The 20,652-nt window shown below is 41.6% G+C and overlaps 1 protein-coding gene across 2 annotated transcripts in view; it reads right to left on the bottom strand.

Moving 5' to 3' along the window:
- The window catches only part of LOC311227014 (uncharacterized protein), a 171,036-nt gene that overhangs the window by 51,705 nt on the left and 98,679 nt on the right, over nt 1–20,652 (bottom strand). For both annotated transcript variants that reach the window (XM_084312512.1, XM_084312513.1), the window contains exons 10-11: nt 15,480–15,585; nt 4,244–4,566 (exon numbers count right to left, since the gene is read on the bottom strand). In XM_084312512.1, coding sequence (XP_084168638.1) covers nt 4,244–4,566; nt 15,480–15,585 — 429 coding nt within the window. The remainder of the gene's footprint in view (nt 1–4,243; nt 4,567–15,479; nt 15,586–20,652) is intronic.

The raw sequence follows: 20,652 nt of genomic DNA, 5'->3' as shown, positions 1-20,652 counted from the left end.
ATTATTCATTCCATTAACGTTTAACGACATCATTTTTATACCTTTAACCATTGTCATCTTTCTTCTTCTTTCATCTGACAGTCCCCCCCATGTCACATTCATTCCCCCCTCCGGTTGTAGCCTCCGCTCTCTTCACCGAATACATATAATGATTAACATAAATAAAAAACATAAACTTTACATAAAGTGCTCCCAAGGCGTTCGGGGGGTCCCTGTGTCCCCCCCTGTCCCCTGCTGGTGGGTGAGGAGTAATTGCTCTCCTAGTGAGAGGCCTCCTCCTGACGGCTTGGGGGTTTGAAACCTTTACCCCCAACCGCTCGTCATATTTGTCCAGCCTTCTTACTGTTTTTATTGCTGTCGAGCTCCTGGTCAAAAGCGCTCTGTCCTTCATTCTGATCAAAGACCCCCATTTCCTAGGTCCCTCTCAATGTGGCTCATATGTTCCAATGTCCCTCCTTCCTCCCAAACCCGTGTTACTCGCAGCGTGTGTCTATGTATTTGTTTCAATGTGTTCTGTGTTCCGTCCATCATACCTAATTATATTTCCATTTATTTCCTCCATCTGCATGTGTATTATGTGTCCATGTATACGTTATGTTCGTTCCTATATCCTGCCTCTACCTGGGAATGTGTGTTTATGTATATGTTATTTCAGTTTCTATATTTTGTCTCTATTTGGATAGTTTTTTCAATCTCTTGTGCGTGTACTCATCCGTTCGTCTCCTCCCGCCTCCTCTCCCCTCCTTCTCCGTCTCTGGCCTCCTCGTCCGTCTCCGCCTTCGGTCTGTCACGTCTCACCTCGGCCTTCTCCTCTCTCCTCCCTCCTCTCCCGGGTTTCGATCTCCTACTCTGGTCCATCTGCGTGCTTTCTCCAATCTCTGCTGCAGGCTCAGCGTCTGGCCCTCCTGTCCCCTTCCTTCTCCGTCCTCCGCCATCTGCATCCCCCGTCGCCTCATCTCCTCCGCCGCCTCCCGCGCCGTCGCGTACGTCACCGTCCCTTCCTTCCAGTGAATCCTTAGCGAGGTCATGGGTGATTGGAATTTCATTCCGTTTTCTTTCAGAATTCTCTTCAGTCCCGCGTAGGACCTGCGTGTTATTGCTACCGCTGTCGAGTAATCGTGATCAAACAACAGTCTTTTCCCCTCGATTTCTATCTTCTTGGTCCACGCGGTTCTGAGTATCAATTCCTTAATCTCAAATCTCAGAAAGTTAATAATCACCGCCCTCGGAGGTCTGTCCGGTTTCGGTCTCGGAGCCAACGCCCTGTGGGCCCTCTGTATCTCCATTTTTTCTAGTCCCGTCTCCTCCAGTTGTTCCTTGATAAGCTTTTCCACATATTGGGTCACCGATTCCCCTTCGACTCCTTCTTTCAATCCCCATATTCTGATGTTATTTCTCCGTGACCTCCCCTCCATGTCCGATATCTTTGTCTCCATCTGTTCTTGTTTTTGAATCGCACACGTTAACACCTTGTGTATCTCTGTGTTCCATTCCTCCGTTTGCGCCGTTCTAGTCTGTACCTCCGTTACGTTTCTGTCCTGTTCCGCCATCTTCTCATCCACCCTTTTGAGTTCTGTATTCATTTCACCTCTGAAGTCCTCCTGTTCCTTCCTCAATTCCTCCCGTAACTTCCCAATATCATTTCTTATCGTGTCCGAGTTCAGTTTTATGGTCGCCTGCATCGTGTCTGAGTTCAATTTTATGGTCGCCAATATCCCGGCCTGCATGAGCACGGCCCATCCTGGCATTCCCTTGTCCGTCTCAGCCGAAACTCCCCCTTCCTCCGCCTGCCCCTTCTCGGTCTCGCCTCGGGGGTTCTGCTCCCTCGAACTCTCCTCTTCCTGTGAGTCCTCCATTTTTCTTTCCTTCATAATTGTTTTCTCCTCCCTTCTCGTTTGCATCTTCATTTTTAATCACTTTTCGGGTCTTTATTTCTCCGTTTTTCACTCTTTTGACCAGGAGCCTCACCGCATGCGTGCTACCCTTCCGCTCTCATACCGGAAGTCGAGCCGACGAGCTGTGTCTTTGCCCATTTCCACGTCAAACAGCCTACAAACTACCTGCCGTTCTATCGCCATGCTCTAAGACAAACTCTAACCGTAACCAACTTCGAAAGAGTGCCTAAGCTTAACCGTCGAAAGAAATTGCCTAACCTTAACCAACTTCGAAGAGTGCCTAAGCTTAACCAGTGTAGAAACTGGCGTCGGCCAATCAGAGAGCGTCTGCCAGAAATGCGGCTACCTTTGGTAAATACGCGGGTCAGCAACCTTTTTGACATGAAGTGCCTGTTTGAAATATAGTTGTAACTAGGGATCGGCCGATAATCAGTATAAATATGCGATCTGTGAATTCCGATAATGAGTCATATTCGCCGATCGCGGAAACTGATCAAGCGTAGATCTCAATCGCTGTCTGTCTCAGACACACAGGACCTGCAAACTGCCGCTGCTCCTCCTCCCTCCTCCCTTGCCCCGCCCGCACCAGTGTACAGTTTGTAAACACAGAGGACTGAGAGGAGGCTCTGCTCTAGTCTATAGTGCATTCGACGTGAACTAACATTAGCTACCTAGCTATCGTTACTGTTTAAACAAAATTACCCAGTCAACTATTCACTTTTAGTAGGCATTGTCTAACGGTATTTAGCCGGCTAGCTACTGATAGCTCCTGATATCAACAAATGCTCCAGCAAGTCTAGTAGTGCATGTTGATACCTCTGTTAGCTCACGTTAGCTAGCTCGCGTTAGTTCACTGTTCAAAACGAAATGTCCCATTGAACTAAATAGTTCACTGAGGCGTTGTCTTAACGTTATATATCCGGCTAGCAGTAGCTACAGATAGCTCCTGATATCAATGTCTTATAACATTGATTCGATGCGTATTGGGGCTGAGGGCTTGCTGAATGTGATTTATACCAATACTAGGGTCCAGCTGCAGCGCCGGAGAATCCTGGCCGTAGCTGGAGGCTACTCAGTACACACAGACAGAGGAGCTGTTTGCAGATAGCGAGCATTTTGACTTGTTGCGTGGTGGCGATGTCTCGCAGATAATACAAGTACAAGTCTAATTATATAATATATATATTTTATTAAAACATTTTTAAAAATTACATAAAATAATTTTTAATTTAAATTTTTTAATCAAAAATGATCGGTATCGGATCGGTATCGGCCGATATGGCTCACGACGATCGGTGATCGGTATCGGTGGCAAAAAACGTGATCGGGGCATCCCTAGTTGTAACTAGTGTGCTCTCTCTCTCTCTCTCTCTCAGGGGGGGGGGGGGGGGGACACACCCCAAAATCTGACCAATGAGTGACAGTTTGCTCGCGCGTGCATTTGTTTTGGTCCGCTATTAACACAGCCGTGTGAACACAAACGAACTAAAGGACAAGTGCAACATTGTATCATTATAGTCCCTGTGTCTCCCTGAATCGGAACAAAGCAAACAAACTACAGGTGTGAAAACACCCTAAATCTGAGTTGGGGCGGGGGTGCAATGCAGACAAACAGTTTTGCTTTACTGAGCTCCGTTATCTGGGGGCTGTATTTGGTCACTTTAAGCTGCACACCGGAGCATCTTTTAATCCAGCTGTTTGCTGTTCTGATATTTTCTGACATTTCGTTGATGCGTCGCTCGACACTTCAAGCTGACATGGGGATATCTTTTATCCTTGATTTGATTGTCTCTTTGTTTGGCAAGCCTTCAAACAAAACATCTGAGCTACAGAGAAAAGCCTCCTTGATATACTCGACTTACAAAAAAGAACCTGTGGGAGGATTTCAACAAGATAAATGCGACAACAGTGCAAAATATTTCACTATAATATTTCAAAGCGAAAAAATAAAAAATAAAAAAATTATAATTTCTTTTTATGCTGTCCCCTGTGCCAATGAAAATGCCCCTGCGTGCCTATGCGGGCACGCGTGCCTAGGGTTGCCTACCCCTGTACTATAGGATGAGCCTAATGCATGGCGTCCAATGAGTTAACACAGCCGTGTGAACACAAACCAAACCAAGTGCAACATTGTATCATATTAGTCCCGGAATCGAACAAAGCAAACAAACTACAGGTGTAAAAAGTTGAAAACGCCCTAAAAAGTATTGCTCCCCCCAAAAATGTATGTATCCCCTCCCCACTTCCCCATGTGGCATGCACCTGATTGGCTAAATAACATGATGGTGCTCTAGTGCGACATTATTGAATGTCATCACGTTCAATAAAACATGCAAAATTTTTCTTACTCTTTTTCTTAGCAGGCGTCGTCTCTTGAGGAACGGGAGCAGAGCTCTCCTCCTCCTCTCCAGCCTTCATCTTCTTCTTCTTCCCTTTGTTCGGAGTGGAGATGACTGTAGGAAGCTCGTTCTCCACTTCCTCCTCCGCCGACTCCTTTTTCTTCTTCTCCCCCTTCTTTTTCTCGGGAGGCTGATTCTCCTTTGCGGTGTTAATTTTTTTTTTCTTCTTCCGCGGTGTGTCATCCTCCAGGGCGGGGTCAGGGACGGGGGCCGGTCTCTTGGCCGGCTTGGATGGAGGAGTCTCCTCCCCACTCTCCTCGACTTGCTTCTTCCTGATTTGGTATAATTTAATTTAGTTTAGTTGAGGTGAAATACTCAAAATATATGATCCACATGTATTATGGATCGACACGAATACCGTAATTTTCGGACTATAAGCCGCGCCTTTTTCCCCGCCCCTGCGGCTTATATAACGGTGTGGCTAATCCAGTGTTTCTCAAAGTGGGGGGCGCGCCCCCCAGGGGGGGCGCAGAGGCATGACAGGGGGGGCCTTGAGATTGATTAATAAAAAAAAAAAAAAAAAAATATTATTTTTATTACAGAAAAGTATCACTAAAGTGCTATCTGTTGCAGCTGCACTGTTCTCCATGAAAATACCATTTCTCAAAATCTGAAAATCATTATTTAATAAAACACAGAAAAGGATCACCAAGTTACTCTGGATAAAAAAAAACTTTATAGACAACATTGATACAAAGCTTCCTGATACCACCTAGAGAGCTAGTTTCAGAGTGTGGTGCTGAGTACCAAGTATCTCATCTCATGGCCCACCAAGTATCTCATGATGCAGCAGTTAAGGTGTTGATACCATTCAGCACCACATACAGTATCTGTGTGAAGCTGGCTTTTCATCCATGACAGCTCTGAAAACAAAATATAGGGCCAATTTGAAAGGTCACGATATTGGTGTTATTTCAATAAATTTAAACATGGCACATTTCATGACTATTTTGTTGGGGCGGGGGGGGGGGGGGGGCCCAAAATATTTTGGTCCGCCAAAGGGGGGCCTGACAGAAAAAGTTTGAGAAGCACTGGGCTAATCTATGGATTTTTACAGCTAACGGCCACTAGGGAACCTCCTAAATCTATGGATTTTACAGGTTACATGAAGAGTTTATCGCCGGCCACTAGAGGGCAGAGCCTTACCAGTATCCAACCGGATATGCCTTGCTCCGTTATGGTATTGCTGAGCGGCCATCTTGGTTTTCACGGACATTCATTCACTCGCCTCGAGACGAGATGTTCATTCAATTATTCACGTGAGATGTTTACTTCACTGTTATTGTTGATATATATATATATATATATTTGTTACTATAGTGTTATTTGAGCGCACCGTTTAAGTTGAAAGTTGAAAAGTTTGTGTCTGAAACGCTATGTGTGTGAAATGTTAATAAATGGGAGCTTCCTCAAACAGCCATCTCTTTGCCGACAATCCCCTCTGTGCACGAACCCTTACATATGGTAATTAAACATTAACACTTTGAGCGCCACGCCTGGTTTTCCGTTTTACCGGCTGAATGCCACCATCGGCGCCAATGTTAACGTTAATATCGCCTAATCTATGTTTTAAATTATGGCTATGTGTCTAATCTGCCCATCGCATTATCAAAGACTATTTTCCAGTCAGTGCTGTCAAGGCAGATTGTTTTTTTATCGCGTCGTTTCCGTTTCAGAGCAGTTAGAAAAGCCCCCGTTTTGATATAAAAAACAGCTCATTCTGGAGCATTCTATGAAAATCGTCTTTTAGTGGAATATTCCACAACGTTGATATTCGTCTGCCTTTTTATGAATCGTTGTCAAATAAACGCTAGATGATCAATATTATACGTGCACGCAAGCACATTACGGCCGTGCACGGATAATCGCTCCGTTGATTTCCTCACAGACTTTTACAGTGAAACCGAAAGAAGACATTTCACAAAACGGCTTATAACTTCATCAAACTTACTCTGATTATCCTAACACTGATAACATAGAGTCCTTACCTGACATCAGATGGTATCCAACTGGTATATTCCAATTCCTGATCACCATTCGAAAAAATCGATACGTGTATGGATCCAACGCGATACTGTAGATCTCCATGATCAGCGGGGATCTGAGGTTCCAGAATGAACTGTGGTAACCCCGGCTGGATCAGTGAACTGGAAAATGTGGAGTACCGGATTTTTTTCCCCATTCATTTTCATTGAGTCCATTCCAAAATCACTTATGTCATCTGGGAGACGACAGGGGGCGCTTTTTTCCACAATGATCGCCGGCGCCCCTCGGCTATACTCGGGTAGGCTCGGGTGATGCAATAATTTTTCAGATCGCTAAAAAAAAATAATCAGAGAAATCTCGTGAGTGGCTAGCAACCACCTATAAAAAAAACCCGAGAAATCTCGTGAGTGGCACGGAAAGTGTTAAAACACCTGCAGTTTATAGTCCAGTGCGGCTTATATATGTACACATCATTCAATTTAGCTGCTGCGGCTTACATTCAGGTGCGCCTTATAGTCCGAAAATTACGGTACTTCTTATGTAACCAACTACTCGACAGGTAAAATGCTACTCTTTACCGTTTCAGACTAGGGGTGGGCAGTATAACGGTATAAATTTGAACCGGTATACTGGTAGAAATCCGTGCCAAGGTAGAGATTTTACTCTACCGGATGTACCAATAAAAGACTAGCTTTGTGTGTTAAACTTGTAAATGTGAAAAAGCCTAAAAGTAGTGAACTGCGCACTGCCATTAAAATATAATAAACTAGTTTGTGGAATAAGACAAGTCGAAAAGTTGGCCCATCATTAGCTAATAAAAAAAAAACATGCGAGTAGTGCAATGTAAACCTCGGGGTAAACAAACCTGAAATGGAGGGCATAACTAGATCAATAGAAGGCGCTTCACTTCGGCTCTGGGGGTGCGGCTGCTGGGTCCCGGGGGTTCACATGCTTGTGCTCACAGGGATGTTTCATGTTTGGCCGTTGTATTTTGTGAATGGTCCGGGTGCATTCAGGCTGTTTGTGTTTTCCTTCGGTCATGACGTGCTTCATCATGGGGGGGGTGTCTTGGATGGGGATGTGGTGGGGATTGATGTGTGGGGTGTTTGGGGGACTGACTGTTCCGGGGGGGTTCACATGCTTTCGAGCAACACTGTACTTATTGTACTTATTTTATACCTATTCTTATGTCTGCACTTTCTACATTGCACTTTTATTGTCTTTTTATACCTATTCTTATGTCTGCACTTGATAGGTTGCTTTTATTCTGTCAACTGTATGCACATTTTATTATGCCCATGTTCATTTTATGTTATTTGCTGTGAAGCACTTTGAGCTGCAATCCATGTATGAAAGGTGCTATATAAATCAAGTTATTATTATTCAGAGCCAGGGTTTCCACTAGAAGAAATTGGTGCCGGTCTAGATGTCCGGGAAGGTTTCAATATCCTGTAAAATATTATCTGTGTTTATTGAGCATATTGCAATAAATTTATACCGGATACTTAATACCCATCGTAGTCATTTGAAATAATTAACGTTACACACTAGGGATGTCCCGATCCGATCACGTGATGGGGGGCAGATCACATGATTTTCAGAAGATCGGGAGGGAAAAAATATATATGAGTCATTCCACCAATCCGGTCCGATTTGAGTCCCTCTGATGTTTGCAATGTCCTCTTTAATAAAGTGTAAAAACATTGCATGGATGTATTTTTTTTTTATTATGCATTATGTTGTTATTTCAGTTGACACCATGTATTTTGACATGTCCCTCGTGGCATTTCATGAAAATGTATTTGGGATATGACCAAGAAAATTTGTAAAAAGTCCATACTTTTTTTAAAATGAACATACACATCCATCTGTGCTGTTAATGCTGGTAATGATTTATTTCAAAATAAATTAATAATTATTCATTAAAATAACATTATTCAGTCTGTCCCTCAGTAACCCTCAATCCCGTTACACTGAGCATTCTCCCCCCCACAAAAATAATGGTTCAATCCATAGAAGCATGTGAAACAGGAAGTGACAACTTTGAAGTCTTTTGGAGAACACAACACCAGAAACAGGCAAGTAGCTACCTCATTGTACTATGTTTTCAGTCATTTATCATGTAATATTATGGTAGTCAAGCATAATTACTCAACACCGTTACTTGAAAAAAATATGGCAAACTATTACTTGTGAATATGATCTTTTTTTTTAGATGCTTTCTTAATATCATGCATGCCATGTGCTCTCCTGGTATTCACCACATGTGGAGTAGCAACCATTTTGTGCAAAAAAATCACAACCCTGTTACACTCAACCCCGTTACGTTTGAATGTAACGTTTGAATGTAACGGGGTTGTGAGATTGTAACAGGGTTGTGATTTTAACACTGATTTTGAAGTTATACAATAGTTAAATTAATTATTGAGCTTTTTCAACATGCTTATGCCACATACATATTAATTGTAATGTGCATGTTGTTGTGTGTGTGTGCTCACACGTTACCCTAGACTCAACCCGGTTACAGCTACATGTTTATTAATTATTTCTTTAAGTTTATGAAAAACAAATTCAACTTTTGAATAATTCTTTCTGAAATGTTTAGAGCAAACATAAGTGTAACTGAGGGGTACAATTCCCTGACTGTATTGATAAGTATGGTATCATTAAACCACTACCGCTTTATGTACTTTAACTACTGGCCACACAGTACATGATATAGATATGATGAACACTTTCCCACCATGAAACCAAGTCCACACAAATGTATAAGTCGAATATTTAATATATAGCAAAGGGTATATACAACGTTCACTTAATGACATTTATGATTTGAATGCACTTGTAAGGCAAATGAGTATTCGTAGGCAAATCAACATTGAATGTCCAATCTCTGGTTACGCAGGAAGCAAGTATACAACCTGGTTCTTTAGGGAACTATAGCGATGGTACTTAATGATTATAGCTGGATATACTAAAGGGGGGTCCTGCTGGTTGTAAGTCAGTAGGGGGGGGGGGGGGGTTAGGAGAGCCGCCGGCGATATCCCATCTGGCCAACGATTTCTTGGGAGAATTCAGAGTGCTGAACACGGTGCCCACAGAACCTTGGTCCACAGATGAATACAGTTGGGCCCTCTTGTAGACGGTAGCTGCCGGTCCACAACGAAGAGACGTGAGGCGACCTCACTCGGGGTAGAGCGCCGTCTCACCTGGACTCCTCTCGGGGGGTAGTTCCAACACTCACCAGTGTTGGCTGTTATCCATGGCATAAATCAAAGCACCCAAAGCAAGTAGATAATCCAAGCCGTGTAGGGCTCGCCGTCGTCCGGGTAAGGTAATCCAATGTGCAGGTCCACTCGTCCTAGCCCAGAACTCCTCGGATGAAAGCACCACACGTGGTCTGCCCAGCCTGGTTAAGACTCTAGATAACGCGAGGAAACGATGGGGGTACTACTCACTGTATAACTCTAACCGAACGATGCACCATACATAATAGACTATTATTAACTTAATAGAAATACGTCCCACTCGACGGTATAGTGCCAAACTATGACAATTCAGCTATTAATCCACACGATGTCTCAATGCCATTCTGAGGCCAAGTTGACCATACTGCACCACACGTGTATCGTGGGTGAGGCTTAACGTCTTGCCACTAGGTTGGAGGGTAAATAACTAAGGGCTAAGGGACTAAAAGAAAGTTCTACTTTACTTGCGCCATATATATATGCGCTGTGAACAAATAGTACCATTCGTATTTCGCCAGACGTATTCCTACGCGGAACCGGGCTAGTAACGACATGTTCGTCGGCACGATTGAACTTGAACCAAGGGGCTTGGCTGCTGGCGCCAAGTTCTTGTCCAATGAGAGAATGAAACTATTATGAGCTGTTAGTAGACTAAAGGGATATTCAGTGTATATGTACAAGGAATATACAAGGGATATCAAACGATATACAAATACTATTAAATATATATCCATAAATAAATATATATATTCGGTTTAATCTGATCCTTCACAACAATAAGAATATCGATTTTAGTTCAAAATCTGAGGTCAAATCACATTTCTGATGAAAAAGCTTGCGGCCGCTGTCAAAAAAAGGCAAATGTCAGGGTTCAGAATAGCAAAAGTGTAGGATTTTACGTAATTTGTAGACGAGCAATTATAGAAATGGTGTGAAGGACATCTAATTATTATAGAAATGTTGACTTTAGCACAAATACATGTTTTAATCTTATTCAGAGAGCTTCCAGAGTGTCCGTAACGGGGTTGAAGAATAATGGTGTCCATATCATACAATAATGACCAAAAATAATAGATATTTCATGCCTGAGATGGGAAAATATATTTTTCTGGAAGTTAAATATGTCATTCATCTTGAGGGGTGTTCAGAAAAGTAATACCTCTTGGTAAAAATAAATAAATCCCAAAGTCCAAATCGGACTGGATTGGTGGAATGACTCATATATATATTTTATTTTATTCAACAAACATGACCATGTTCACGTCTTAAACTCATACTGAGGCCTTAGTTTTGGTTTTAAATTACATATCATTCATTTATTTATTGTCGCACAGAGCAGAAGAATTTGCCAAAACAAACGCATTGCCTTTGATTTACACCGTCGCACGACAGTGACGTATGCCGAAAATAGCAGACCTACAAGCTCACAACGCGTCGCTCCCGCAACACCGGCAGGTTATGTCCACCTGATGACTCGGAGCAGCTAGACAAAATGTCAGAAGTTTGGAAGCATTTTAAAATTCAAACCGAAGCCAGTCCAATAGCCAGTTGCAATGTTTGCAAGGCAGACGTTCCGCGTGGAGGAAAGAACAGAGGCTGCGTTCAACACGAGCAATCTAATACGCCACCTGAGAAACAGCCACAAACAACAACAAAGGAATGGGGGAGGCGGCAGGTGCTTTGCCAAACAGCTGTATTGATTGCAATGCCTCGCTTGAATGAAGTTAACGTTTGCCTGGATAACGTCAACATTTGCTTTGTGAGGATTATCGTCTGCGTTTCAGACCAAAATGGAGCAAATCATTACGTAAGTCGAACACTGAATGTATACTAATGTGCAAACAGATTGAAACTTTGAATATTTCTCGTATGAAGCACATTCTCAGGGGCTCAGGGTGAATGTAATGTGAGCCACCGCGCTCGAGGGGCTATTGAGGCAACAGAGGGGCTCGTCTCGCTTCGCCAGTTTCTGACAAATGCGTCAAATCGGTTACTAATGTGAAAGATCGGATCGGGAAAGATCGGTATCGGCAGATACTCAAAATCACATGATCGGGATCGGATCGGGAGCAAAAAAATGCGATCGGGACATCCCTATTACACACATCACTCCTGTTCTTGCCTCCCTTCATTGGCTGCCTGTGCAGTTTAGGGTACATTTTAAGATCCTGCTGTTTGCTTATAAAGCAATGAATGGTCTGGCCCCACCCTACCTCTGCCGAGATCCTGCACCCCTACACGGTCGCTGAGGTCTGCTGACCAGTCCCTCCTGGTTGTCCCTAAATCCAGGCTAGAAAACAGGGGGGACCGTGCATTTGCGTTTGTAGCCCCCAAACTGTGGAACGAGTTGCACATTAGGCTGGCCCCAACGCTCCCAGTGTTTAAGTCCCATCTTAAAAACACATTTGTTCTCCCTAGCTTTAAACAAATTTGTGTCTGCTGCTGTAATTTTGTTTGTAGTTCCGTGTACTTTGTATTGTGTTTATGTGTTCTTTTTACTATATTATGGTTTTTACTGTCAAGCACTTTGGTCAACCATGTTGCTTTTAAATGTGCTATACAAATAAAGTTGGATTGGACCATCGCTCAGTCTGCACAACTGTCCATGTTAGCATGACTCAGTTTAGTTAGCCACATATTTCAGCATGTCTCACAGGAGACACAATAGTTTATGAACATTTATCAATAGTTTATGAATGTTACACAAAGTATGCAACATGTTTGTTGACTACATTTCTGTTTCAGTGGCAAAAACAACCAGAGATTTAGTAGAGATGTTCCGATACCATTTTTTCCTTCCCGATACCTGAGCTTTGGGTATTGGCCGATACCGAGTACTGATCCGCTACCAGTGCATATACATTTCTTTTATTATATATATATGTATATATATATGTATATATATATATATATATATATATATATATTTTTTTTTACAGCTACAGATAGTTTTACATAGTTTTGTTTTAGTAATAACTAGAAAGTAATGGTATTTATTCAACAACAGGTGATTGTATAGATTAGTATCATTAATTGACAACTGTGCTCAATGAGTTAGGGCATTTGCCATGTTGTATGGCAAAACACATCATGGGAATACTATGACTAGCTTGTGGTGATTAGACATAATTCACCCACGGAACTGTTGTTGGGACATTGGTTCCGCACGGACGTTATACGCTGTTGCTATCCTGTCGGCACCGGTTCAGTTAGCTAGTAACGAGACAGGTGTTTGTTGTGATTTTCGATGCAACATGTCATTAATTGCGTGCCTGTGTGCGAGAGGTCGGTCAGTGACGACACTTAAGTTAGCCAGTTAAAGGATAACTCCACTATTTTGGGAAATTAGCTTATTTAACATCTTCCCTGGAGTTAGACAAGAAGATGCATACCTTTTTTGTCTCTGTGCGTGCATTTTAGCTTTGGGAATAGATGCTCCGTTAGCATAGCTTAGCTTCATCACTGGAAGTGAGGCAGGACAGTAGCCTTACAGTGCCTTACAGTGTATTGCAAGGTCTGACATTGACCAAACTTGATATGCATGACCTTGGTGGGCTCTAGGTCAACTCCTGAAAAGGGGGTCAATGTCAGACCTTGCAATCAAAAGTTAGGGGCGCACTGAAATTATGGCAAGGGTTATTAGCCCCCTAACTTTTGATTGCAAAGTCTGACATTGACCCCCTTTTCAGGAGTTGACCTAGAGCCCACCAAGGTCATGCATATCAAGTTTGGTCAATGTCAGACCTTGCAATACACTGTAAGGCACTGTAAGGCTACTGTCCTGCCTCACTTCCAGTGATGAAGCTAAGCTATGCTAACGGAGCATCTATTCCCAAAGCTAAAATGCACGCACATAGACAAAAAAGGTATGCATCTTCTTGTCTAACTCCAGGGAAGATGTTAAATAAGCTAATTTCCCAAAATAGTGGAGTTATCCTTTAACGTGAGCTAGATGGAAAGACAATGTAACGTTAATTGGGAAACATTTATTTACTTTGGAATACTCCTGTGCCAACTTGCTGTATTTTGCTTGCAGGTCTGCAGCCTATATTGCTGGATTATGAATAGCCCCAACTGTGGCCAACTTTAGCCAAAGTATCGTTATCAAGCTAAGCTAGCTGACCCTCGTTTACTAGCTCGTCTTCCACACAAGGTTCTTCACATTGACATTTGATAACGTTAGTCAGCTAACGCTAGTCAGTAGCTACTTGGCTTGAATCCGATTGACACTTTAATTCACGGTCGATTAAAAACACGTTCATTTTATAATCCTCACTCTCCGCTAGCACCGCACGTAGTGGTGCACGATATATCGGCCGCCGATATAATATAGGCCGATATGGTCATTTTCTTTTTACACATCGGTATCGGGCCGATATTAATAACAATAATTACATGTTTGTCTTAAATTGTTTCAAAATATCAGTAATTTTTTTAAATAAATTACAAAAGTAAAAAAATAAATGCGTTTTTGAAAATAGCTCTTTATTTGATTATCAAAAAAAAGTGTTTTCTATACAGAGATATCGACATCGGTAAATATCGGTATCGGCCATAACAGCAATATTAATATCGGTTATCGGTAGGGATGCTCGATATTGGCTTTTTTACCGATACCGATATACCGATATTGTCCAACTCTTAATTTCCGATACCGATATCAACCAATACCGATATATGCAGGGTTCCCCCCCCCCCCCCCCAAACATTTAATAATTTCAGGTAATTAACATTACATATATCTTGTTGTGGAATTAACACAACATTATGCATACTTTTGACAATAAATAAAATCAGAATTTGTTCTTACTTGCTTGCCTGGGTAAATAAAGGTTATAGAAATGTAAAAAAAAAAAATAAGAAGAAAAAAGAACTTTTGAAAACCGATACCGATATTTTCCGATATCACATTTTAATGCCGATATCGGCCGATAATATCGGTAGGCCGATAATATCGGACATCCCTAGTTATCGGTCACAATTTTCACATTGGTGCATCACTAACCGCACGTGTTGTTGTTGATAAATTACGTCATATGGGATCGGAGCATAGACCTGATGGCGCGTACTCACCGATACCCGATCCAGCATTTTAGGCTGTATTGGAGGCATTTCCGATACTGGTATCGGTATCGGAACAACTCTAACTTTTAGTGGACATACGTTATTTTCACAGGACATGACAACTTGGAACCAAAAAAAAAAAAAAAAAAAAAACTCTGTTAAGTCCAAAAGCCTTTTTATGATTATTATAAGAAAAACAAATATACCGTGATATATAATACCGTTACCGTCCACAATTCTAACGGTGATATACATTTTAGGCCATATTACAGCCCACCCCTATTTCAGACAGAATAGAAAATAATATATTTTCACACTAAATTTCTCACCTGAAACTTGCAGTTACATTTGAATCCATGGGGTGGCACGATCATTATATTATGTTGTGTTAGTAAACATTGAGGAGGAAGTTCTCATGCAGACATGTATCTGTACGTTATCGGCAGTGCAACAGACACTATGAAATCACTTTAATCCTTTCACTACCACACTACCAAAGGGTTAACCCTTTCACTGCGACAATACAGAAGGTTAACACTTTCCCTACCACACTACAGACAGTTAACCCTTTCACTGCCACACGACAAACCGTCTGTAGTGTGGTAGTGAAAGGGTTAACCTTCTGTAGTGTGGTAGTGAAAGGGTTAAATGTTTGGACTGTTGTTGAATAAATTGCCCACGCTATGAAAGGAAATCAACATAGTTTGGAAAAATAAATACATAAAAGGGTTTATGCAGCAGTTTTTCAGAACCGATGTCACTTTAACAGTACAGTGTAACAATACCTATAACAATGATACACTGTTAATATAATAATGCATAATTGAGATTATAATATCGGCTATTTCTAAAAAAAATCACCCCCATGAGTAAATGAGTGTACTAACTTGTTCGTCTTTGATCCCTTAACTTTGATCCTCTTCTTCTTGCTTACTTTAGAAGGCCTGGGGGACTTCTCTCTTATTTTAGACGGCCTGGGTGTCTTCTTTTTCACTAGAGAAACATTACACACAGGCAGTAAACACTCTGGATTACAATTTTAATTAGACCATTTCAACATCTACAGTGGGTGTAGGTAGGGCTGCACGATTAATCGCAAAAAGAATTGCGAGCTCGATTCATAGACGTATGCGATCTCATTTCTAAATGACGACGATTCTGATGTATTTGCATTTGTGTCAAAATGAAGATCAGTTGCATTAAAACACTTGCTCCTATTTCCCTATGCATGATTGGAGTGGAGTGAGAGGCGGAGTCACGGAGTTGGAGAGAAGAAGTGGGACAGAATGGGTTGGAGAGTGATAGGCAACCTTCGGAACGAAGAAGACACCTAATGATGATGATTCACGTCACGCTGCATTCATGTGTTGACTTCGGAACAATCCCAGTTGCGATATCAATCACACTTACAGGATGTAAAGCAGGGGTCTCAAACTTGCGGCCCGCGGGGATGATAGTTTGCGGTCCCCTACTGGACATCAACGTTTAGTGTTAATGCGGCCCGCGCGCAACTGTTTGCCGAGTCGTTGCGCGAGAGTTGGAAGTTTTATTTATTTTATCACTTGTAGGCTACCATAGCGCAGGTTCATGACAGCAACGTTATGTTAGTGACTTGGTTGAAACGTGATTCCGGAGTGATATCAAGTAAAGTGGAAGCAAATGCATCCTCGCTATCTCTCTCCTCTGCGAGCAGTGCTCTGCATGTCCCGCAGCACTGCCACTGTCTGTGTCTGTGTGTACGGGTCTGGTCCAATCACATACGCGTCCCGTCAGCGTTTTTCCCCCTCAGCCACAGTCTGCAAATCAGAGGCAGAGTAGGGGAGTAGGGCAGGTCTTCACGGACTGCATGTCGTCTCTCTCTTTCAGTTCAAGTCGGAGCAGAGTTGAAAGCGCATCTACAGTAAACTCGCTCCCAGTTTTATCTCTGTGAGATAAATGTAGCTATTAGCCTATTTTCGCCAGCAGGCAGCCAGCAGAAAAATATGGCATTTTCAAAGATGGTCAGTAAAAGAAAAGTCGACTGCAATTCAAAGGTGAATGGACGGAAAAATATGCGTTCATCCTGAGTCCCAGCCAGGGGCGTAGCTGGAGATTCTGGGCCCCATGAAAGAATCACTTTGTGGGCCCCCAATCTATAAAAAAATGTGGGGCATTTATTTATCGATGAAAACGCATAATATGGTTTTTTTTTACCAATTTTTTTAATAATACAGGCAATTATACTTTTGAGTCATCTACATTAACTTACTTTAGGATAATAATAAAACCATATTAATAAAAAGATAATAATAGTGTTCTCTGGCCCCCCCCCCCCCCCCCCCCCCAGTGCTGGGCCCTTGGAATCATCCTAACCCCCCCCCCCCCCCCCCCCCCCAGCTACTCCCCTGGTCCCAGCACCAAACCAATTATGTGACTATATGCCAAGAAACGGTAGCTATTTGAAAATAATGTATGACTGAAGTGATGGAGACCATGTTTGAAGGCAAACAAAAGCAAATCCCCCTCAGATCGCACAGCAACCAGAATAACTGGAATACTGGCTGGTGATTTGATTAAACAGCTTTGTGATAGAATAAAAAAAATGCAGTGCATTTCCATAGCTGTGGATGAGTCCACTGACACCACTGAGAAGCCTGAAGAACCGTTCATGTTCTGAAGAACTGTTCATGTTCTGAAACGTTATTGCTAAAGATTGAGAAGATTGGATCAGTTGTACCTTTTTTTTTGAATACTTGAAACCCTTTTTTTGTGGAATATTTGATGCGGCCCAGCCTCACCCAGACTCTACCTCCAGCGGCCCCCAGGTAAATTGAGTTTGAGACCCCTGATGTAAAGCATAACACGCTATTAATTCAACATTCATTATATTTTCTTACTTTTGTGTCGACTTCCATAGCCGGAAGTCTTATAGTCATAGTCTTTAGTTTATAATGTTTTGTAATTTGTGTACCTGTAAAAACTGCTTAATTATCCAAAATGGCTGTCCACTTCATAACATTCTGACGCTAGAGTCGGGACAAAGATCAGAACCGAAAGTGGTCATTTGACGGAGCTCTTGTCAAATGCCGCTGAGCTGAATGAGCTGACTGACGAGAGCAAAGTGCCGTGATGCACGCGTGTCCCGCACACAGGCGTAAGAGAGGTAAAGATACTAGAGTTATCTTGTATGTTACAAGAGACTTTTAAGTTTAAGTCAAGCACTTTCACAGGGTTCCCAGACATTGCAAAATTAAATTCAAGGACTTTCAAGTACTTTTCCAATTAACTTTTAAATGCTGTTTTTTTATATATATAAAAAAATCTGATACAATATTTATGGCTTAACACATGCCCCTTTGCCCAGATAACCCCTTGAGTGCCAGCGCTTCAGTCAATGGGAGGTCGGGGATATTTGCGAACGCTTAAACTATATCTTAAATTATGGCTATGGGTCTAAAACACCCCTCGCTTATCAATGACTTGCTTGCAGTCAACATGTATGAAACGGATTGTTTTTTCATTGGTACATTTCCGTTTTATACAGTTTTGAATACGAGTATAGTTTCGGAGAGTTCTAGTAATTTCAGAGAAATTCCGTGATAATAGCCCTTTAGTGGAATACACAAAACACGTTGTCATTTTTCGGCTGATTTATGAATAGTTTTCAAATTAATAAACGCTAGATTATCGATAGTATGTGTACTTATGCACGCTAGAGAAGCGGGCTGAAAAATATATTATCCACGACCTGGTCAGCGCTAACGTCATTCACGCACACACACACAGACAGGTTGTGATCGCTATGAAAAAAACATCTGATTAACCCAATACTGGTAAAATAGAGTCCTTACCTCACATCAGATGTTCTGCAAAAACATTAATCCAATTCCTGATCGCCATTCCAAATATTGATCGCGTTTATTGATCCAACGTTATAGTCCGAAACACATAATCGAAAGCTGCTCCGAGCTTCCCCAGTGAATGTGGTAACAGACACTGCTTGCCAGAGATGGGGAAACCCTGGACCGGAGTTTTTTTCTGATGCACATGGCCACTCAATCCAATCCAATGATGTGCATTACCATCCGGGAGACGATAGGCGGCGGTATTTGCCCTTTTTGAGCTCAGAGCCATTCCCAATGATAACATCAGGCTGGATGGATGAAAAATGAATGGATATCGCTAAAATAAATAAAATAAAACAACGATTAAATAATGAGAAATCTCGTCATTGACACTCAACGCATGGCGAGTTAGGACGAGAAATCTCGTTGTTGGCACTCAAATACGTTGGCTTAATACGTTTCCAGGGATTAAAGCAAAAAAAAAATCTCCTGACTGAACTTTTTTCAGGCCAAGTCATATTCTTATTTTAACCGCCACTATATATTTTTATTTAATAGCGTTAGCGTTTTAAGGGAACTAGATCATTTTGAACATCTTTTCTATTGCCAGTTTGCTTTTATGTAATATCAATGCTGTTTTCAATTCATTAAATGAAACTGATTGCAAGGGTTGACTGACTTTGTCATACAAATAAACAAATCTACATACTGTAACCTTTCAGTATTGTGTATAGTTCAAATTCAGTATTGTCTATAGTTCAAATTCAGTATTGTGTATAGTTCAAATTCAGTATTGTGTATAGTTCAAATTCAGTATTGTGTATAGTTCAAATTCAGTATTGTCTATAGTTCAAATGATGTATTGTGTATAGTTCAAATTATGCAGGGCTCGAAATTTACATTTGTACTTGGTAGCACTGGTGCTTCCAACTTCAAAAAATTGGGAGCACCAGCAAAAATGTAGGAGCACCCACCTAAATGTAAGGAGCACCAACAATATGTAATATATTTTTTGTATTGATAAAAAAACGACAATATAACAGTACTGTAATTAGGGATGCACCGAATGGGAAATTCTTGGCCGAAAAACCGATACCGAAAATAGAAAACAGTTGGCCGAAAGCCGAAAATGATTCATAGAATAGAATCTTTTTTTTTTTACCAATGTTGTGGAACATTATGATTATGGAAAAATATATGATTATGGCAAAACTTAACTTAAATAATAAATAATCACTATTATGGGTCCATAAAAAATGTATTCAGCACTGAATGCATACAGTACATTAATTCCATCTTTTCTCTGGCTGCCGCAGCGGACATCTGTGCTCTACTGAGTGCACCTTTCTAGTCCCCAGCTGAATGTGCTCGCTTGACTCGGCACAGTAGACACGCGACAGACAGACAGCGTCAATGTGAGAAACACAATCCCCCCCCCCCCTCTCGCTCTGAATAATATGCATATTAGATCACTCAGTGATTAACCGCAACGGGCATATAGTAAATAAGGATATAAAAGCATGTTAAAGACGCATTTATTGGACGCGCTGTGCGCAGAGTTTACATAGAAACAGCGCGACTCCCGACAGCGCGACATCATCACAACAACACGCAAGGTTGTTAGGTTGTTTCTGTTTCGGTGATATATTTTCAGTGAAAACTTTCGGTGCCGAAATTTGGGTGCATCCCTAACTGTAATGCAGTAAAACAGTGAAAGTAGCCTTAAACTATAGTATAGTGTAGACCTAGTAGTGTAGCCTATAGTGTAACTAGGCATGTGCCGGTATGACATTTTGAGGGTACGATAACCTTGGGCAAAAATACCACGGTTTCACGGTATTCGGTACATAAAAAAATCCCCCATTGAACAAAACGTATTACAGTGCACAATAAGCTTTTCTGTAAGTGTTATTTATGAATGTGTGAAGACTGTCTGTATTACACACAGAGGGAACTGTCTGACCACTTTAAAACTAAGTACAGAATATAAAATACTTCCAAATAAACTTTCATGATTATGAATATGTAGGCTACATGTCAAAAGGGCATTTTGCTAATGTAATCTACTTGCAAAGATGTGTTATAATATAGCCTAGTACTATTCTTACTATATTAAACTTTGGATTCATCTTTTGTGGTGGCTCAACATTATTCACACACGGAACTATGTGTTGGGGATAATGGTTCCGCACGGACCATATTGTTTGTTACATTGCTGTCTGCAAACTCGCTCAGA

Source organism: Notolepis coatsorum, assembly GCF_963971535.1.
Source record: "Notolepis coatsorum genome assembly, chromosome: 4".
Taxonomy (NCBI): domain Eukaryota; kingdom Metazoa; phylum Chordata; class Actinopteri; order Aulopiformes; family Paralepididae; genus Notolepis; species Notolepis coatsorum.
This window is presented reverse-complemented; position numbering and strand designations above follow the sequence as displayed.